Source organism: Cupressus sempervirens, chromosome 5 (genome assembly GCF_028749045.1).
Source record: "Cupressus sempervirens isolate cs-2001-9-10 chromosome 5, ASM2874904v1, whole genome shotgun sequence".
In the NCBI taxonomy this organism is placed as follows: domain Eukaryota; kingdom Viridiplantae; phylum Streptophyta; class Pinopsida; order Cupressales; family Cupressaceae; genus Cupressus; species Cupressus sempervirens.
Window position 1 is genome coordinate 493,423,945 of NC_143122.1, and position 6,256 is coordinate 493,430,200.

Consider the following 6,256-nt stretch of genomic DNA (forward strand, 5'->3'; position numbering starts at 1 on the left):
TCTAGTATTACATTTGTTTATATTTGAGTTTGAATATTATATTCAAGAAGAGGCTAGATAAATGCCGGTTGGTATTTCTACTGTTTACAATTATGCTGGAAACAATCTGCAATGTTTTATTTCTGAGTATATTGCTGAAAGGAAAATTTAATAAAAATTCGGTTAGGGATATTTCAGCAACTAACAGACTTTCTTGTGTGATTAGTAAATACTTCACTTGACAAGTGTTTTGCACTTAATACATTAAGTTGGTTTATGGTTAAGGGTACTAAATTATTGGCTGCCACGAATATGGTAATGTGGAATACTTCGCACAAATAATCAGCCTTTGTCAATCTCCATGGTCCAACCTCCAACAAACCTATGGTAAGATCGAATGGAGCTACAATAACTCAAACCAACCCTATTAGAGGGTGTCTGTGGCACGGCAAGATTATTAAAATGTCCCCTTTTTTTCATAATCTATATTGTGGTCCAAAATGCCCATTTCTTGTTACCAACATTCCCCAATAATCCAATTTTTTACAAGTTTGTCTATTTCATCCCCCGTGCATCTGCTTAAGGTCCCCTAAATTTCTTAGTATGGAGGCATAGCCAATTTTCTAAGTCAATGCAAGCCATCGGAGTTGCAAAATTTCCCTTCCCAGCATCACTTTCCTCCGAAGTCCCCATCCTAGTTTTGGACTTATCCATTCAAGCATACCTCAACACCATCCCCTATCTTCATTCCCTTATCCTCATAGGATATCAAAATTGTACATCCTGTAATACCTCTCAATCAAGCCATGTTCCTTCACAAGCCTTCAAAGAGTCAAACTTCCTCTCACCACCATGCTTCCCTTCCAAACCCAAGTCCCTAATTTGTGATGAGTTGTAGGGTATTCCTAACACCTCAACTCTGATCGCTCTAGCCATATCTCGTTGTCCATCCCACCCACCACCTAACTTCTCAATTTTCAAATGCTTAGTCTTGACACCTAGCTCCAATTGTGGTACCAAATCATTGGCATTATTTACATGAATGACATGTCTCCACCTGTATTTCTTATTGCGGGAGTTGAGCGTATTGCCTTGGTCACCATTAATCTAGTAGTTATGGTTTGTGGCCACAAAAATTTTAAATCATTAATGTTGGGAGCTGTTGCAAGTTTCCAGTATCATCTCTCATGCCTTCCAATAACTCTTTGTGCACATGGATACAAATTTGGGTGTCATTCACTTAAAACAAAATTGGTTGGTATGGGTACCCTATATGTCTACTCCAACATCTCAATAGTCTCCACATTCACTTTTGCATTCTTAGTGGATGGTATTTCTAGTTTGGAAGCCTAAGAAGAGAATCATCTTAAAACATACACCAAACCTCAAACAAATTTGTCTCAAGAACTCATGTTTAGACAAACTAGTTCAAGAATGAAAACTTACTAGTTTGCGAGCAGCCAAGGACACAACCCCTATTGGCTAAAGGAGCAATCCTTGTTCAAAGGTGGCATTGAGTTTTATTAGCAGTCATTAGTGGCAATAGAGAGACAGCTTGACACATGTAATTCTCAAGAGAAAAGTTATTCCATGTTTATCTGAGGTGATGGCTACCCACCAAGTTGGGCGAGACCTATGCGCAAAAGAGAGTGAAAGTCAATTAGAGTCCTCCTAGTCCATGAATGTTATTGAAAGAAGCATTTGTAAAGTACATCTTGCTTCTATGGATGTAAGAAATGGATCATGGATGTAAGAAATGGATCATGGTTGTCATGTGCGTGTGTGTTTAAATCAAGTTAGTCAAAGTATAGTTCAAAATCTCGTTCTTGGCCACTTCCCAGCGAGGCCAAAAAAAAAAACTCGGCAAATATAGGAGAGAAATCGGCAACTTCCCGAGAAAATATCGGGAATTTTTTAAATGACTTAAATTTAATTTTAAATGCATTTTTTCACAAAATTCAATAATTAGATGCATGTAATGAGTCAGTAAATGAGTAAACACACCAAACAAGCTAATCTAGATATATATATAAATGCAATAAATAACAAAATTGCATCCTTATGTGGAATGCCGATATAGTCAGAGACTGAACTCTAAAGCAAACTACAAATACCGAATTGTCTTTGTAAAAATATAAGCAAATACAAATCTCAAGTGCAATATTTAACTAGTCTACATCTTCCTCTTCCCCTTCCTAGTAGTTCTAGTAAAACCTATGGGAAAAGGAGGGGTTCTAGCAGCTCTAGCCATAGCAGTCGTCTGTGGTGATGGTGGTGTTGGCTCTAGCAATGACTCCTCATCCTCACTATCAGTCTACTCACTGTCAGTGTCCTCACTCTCACTGCCCTCCTCCTGAAGTCGCCCAGTCCCACTGCAAAACCACCCTCCTCCATAGCCTGCCTCTCCAACTCATATATGTCCCACTGTAAAACCTTTCTCCCACACCCAACAAACTCAATGCTGCAAAAAGGCACAAATGATGTTGTTTCTGGGCGTGACTATCACTTAACTGGCAACTTCACACACTACCTACGAGAAGTTGCCAAGATCTCACTAAGATATCACCATTTTCTCGTGTCAAGAAGTTGAACTTCTCAGCTCAGAGACTTGGCGAGAATAGGATGACTTTTCGCACTATCCGCAATTTCTTGCGAGAAATATGCTTCTCGCCGCTATCTCAGCGATATTTTGAACTATGAGTCAAAGTGTCCATGAATGCAAACCATGATTTGTGATTCGGGGTTCTTAGAATTGTCAACATATTGAAGTCTAAAGTACAATCTTGAGCATAAATGTTACGTAAACATCAATGAATTTTAGGGGAATATAAATAAGTTTGAAGCATACTTAGGATTTGTTAAGTTGTGCAAATATTAATATAATCTAGGGTTTTATAAGGTTGTTAATGTTGTAGGTAAAAGTTGGTACAAATTTAAGGTTTGTATGGTGTCCACTTAATAAAATTAAATCTATAGATTATTTCCTGATTTTTGGTCATGACATTGGAAGTTGGAAGGTGTCAGTGCCATAATTTAAATTTATTTCCTGAATTTTGGTCATGACATTGGAAGGTGTCAATGCCATAATTTAAATTAATACGAATGAGAAAATTTTAATAATATTTACATAACATTTTATTAGGGGCACTACAATTGCACCATAAGTGAGGATAGCTACAATTGCACCATAAGCGAGGATAGCTACAGTGGCTCCTTTTATAGGTGGATAGTGTTGGGAGGTCGGTGCCTCCATCCCCTCTAGGTTGGTACCTCTGTCCAGCATAGACTGACGGATTTGTGACATGTGCTTAACCGCCTCCCATGGATCCTTGTCTCTAGCTGTTGTAACATTCATTGATAGCTCGAGCTTTTGGTGTAACAGCAGTAGTGATTCCAACAAGTGGTATTAGAGCATTGGTTTACGGGTTCAAATCCCTCGGGTCATGCTGAGGGAGGGATTGTTGGGAGGTCGGTGCCTCCATCCCCTCTAGGTTGGTGCCTCTGTCCAGCATAGACCGACAGATTTGTGATGTGTACTTAACCGCCTCCCGTGGATTCTTGTCTCTGGCTGTTGTAACGGTCATTGACAGCTTGAGCTTTTGGTGTAACGGCAGCTGTGATTCCAACAGATAGTTCCTCTACTATGAAGAGGAATCAATCCACATATTTCACTTAATCAATCAACGAGATCAACAAACTCCACCCACACAACAATATTTTAATGATAATCCCAAAGATGCTCAGGTTTTGGTGAGGCCTGAATAATGTTGAGGACAGAAGCATCCATAGTAATAAATCAAATATTTAAATAATATAACTACAAATAAGAACCAACTGATCTTAATGTTTTTGTGCATAATTAGTATTAGAACGGAATAAAATTAAAATTGATAAATCAGAGGTTTACAACTTATGCCTTATACTCCATGTTCAAAAGATAAACACGGCTACAAAACAAGAGTATCGGAAGTCTCTTGATACCGTCAGCAGCACAAATCTCCTTGAGGTTGTTAAAGACAATTTTGGCAGTACAAAGAGTGGGAGAGCCTATAGATTATAGGATAATTTCTATTTTTTATTCGTTTGTATTAGGATTTAGATGGGGATTTGAGGTGTTGGCAATGAGTTATTGAAGGAGTTCAAGGGAGTTAAAGTTGGTTGTGCCGGATGGATTTCATCTTTTTATTTTATTAGTTGTGGTTTCTTCCACTCGCGGGTGAGGAGAGAACTAGTGATGCCGTTGACATCTTGAAGAAGAGCCCAAGGCTTCCAGTGAAAATGAGGCAGATTCAAGGAGGGCACAGACCTGTATCAATCTTATAGACATTTCCAAGCCGATGTGAGGGAAAGTGAATGCACTGACGTTTCTTTCAACATAAATGATGTTCCCCTGGTTTTTCCATATCCTCATCATTAGTGATTGTAGATTCTATTTTGGAAACTAAAGCTTGAGTATACTGACATCTTCTGCATTTAATAAATATACTTATAGCTACAACGGAATGACACTATAAGTCAAAACTATCAAAAAACAACTTCTCATATTTCGCTGTGAATCAAACAGTGCAATCTAAAGTATGGAAGATGCCTTACCTCCATTTACCACCGCTAATAGCTGAAAAATGTTGTAAGTATAGCTATCATAATTGTCAATCAGCAATGTCCGTACTTGCTTAAAATTCAGTCTACTCTTCTTTCTTGTATTACTTTTACTTAATTCTGAACCCAGATTCTCACCGAGAGTCAAAGATGCAGACACCTTTGCCGTGCTGGTAACAGCATTTCGACTATGGATGCGTAACAATCTGGCAAATGTAAGACCGTTTAACTTGTTATGGGATACCGTGGCCTGGTGAAAGTCCAACGCAGATGATTGAGAGGATACCAATGGCAATATTCTCAAACAGGAATTTGAAAATTCCTTCGATAATGAGATCCAACTGCAGCTCCATCCCATGTCAACACCAGGATATAACAGACACCGGATATGCTCTCAAAAATGAGTATAGATTGTGCCTTCGAAGAGGTCACTTGCTGAGATAGCTTAATCTGGAATTCACTATTATGGTACAAATTTGAATCTGTTTCTGCTAAGAAAACAAATATTCAAAGTAATAAGTGCAAAGCAAAGACAATAAACATTTAAATTTAAATTGCGCTGCTTTTCTTGAGAACCACTTCCAAAGCAAATTGCCTAGAGTGGGTCATTTTGCATATTGGTTGAGGGCTGGCAGGTGATTTAAGAGAATGAACACAGATTTATACAATCTATTATATTAAAAGGAAGAGCATCCGGAAAAACTGTATGCATTTTGTTTCATTTCGGATCACACTCCATATTCTACTTTCAAGTTGGGTTTGTTTAAACATAAAACGCAGGAAAGACGCATCAGAGGAGAAGCAGAAACCGCAGAGAAGGAAAAAATAAATTATAAACTAAATAAACTGCATACAGTATGACAGTTTTTTAAGCCAGAAGTTATTCCTTTCCGATTTAAAAGCATAAAATGCTAGATAGAAAACATAATTCAATATTCAGAAGAAAAAAAAGATTTTGATTGTCAATGGAGATTGCAACAAAGTGAGGCATTTTACCAGAGGAGGCGAGGAGAATGGAAGCCGTGTTTGGTTTTGCTTCCCGCAGGCGTGGGAGATGGCTGATTTTCATTCACTCATAATTTAGCTGTTTGAAGTTTATAAATAATCACAAACACACATTCCCGCGGCCTAATTGTCGGCCAATACATTTAATCGTCTTCATCCAACGAATTTCGAATCTGATTGTGATGGTCAAAATTGCATATACCTACCCTTTTGTTGGGGTCGCTTTTCTATAGTGCGTCATGAGATTTCATGGGCATACTAATAGATGTATTAAAAAAATACACTAAAAGATGTTTTGACAATTTTAATATTAGATATCAAATTAGTTGGTAATAATAGTAACTAATAATTAATATATTAAATTAAAAATTAATATTTTCTTTTCTTTTTAATATTTATGTTAAATGATGATAAAATTTTGATAATCTTGAGTGAGAGTTCATTCAAATCTAAAGATATGTATTTCAATGTGTTTATTTAAAATAATTATAAACTTATGTATAATAGTGACATTGGTTTCCACTTTATTAAAAGCATGGTTAGCTAGGCATGTTATTAATCTATTAATAAACCACTATGTTTCAATGAGTTTAGAAGTGATATATTGTGTTACATTAAGAATGTGATTGGATATTAAATTATTTTGTCATGAAGAAAGTAGAAAATAAGAATT

At 36.9% G+C, this 6,256-nt stretch overlaps 1 protein-coding gene across 7 annotated transcripts in view; it reads right to left on the reverse strand.

Moving 5' to 3' along the window:
* The window catches only part of EMB1997 (para-aminobenzoate (PABA) synthase family protein), a 123,792-nt gene extending 118,035 nt beyond the window's left edge, over window positions 1-5,757 (reverse strand). For 3 of the 7 annotated variants that reach the window (XM_089831504.1, XM_089831503.1, XM_089831499.1), the window contains exons 1-2: window positions 5,575-5,700; window positions 4,573-5,069 (exon numbers count right to left, since the gene is read on the reverse strand). In XM_089831504.1, the coding sequence (XP_089687630.1) occupies window positions 4,573-4,936 (364 nt within the window). In that variant the 5' untranslated portion in view covers window positions 4,937-5,069; window positions 5,575-5,700. Of the gene's footprint in view, window positions 1-4,572; window positions 5,070-5,574 lie in introns of all 7 variants that reach the window. The other 4 variants (XM_089831498.1, XM_089831501.1, XM_089831500.1 and 1 more) reach the window with 4 other exon arrangements.
* Window positions 5,758-6,256: the final 499 nt, after the last annotated feature.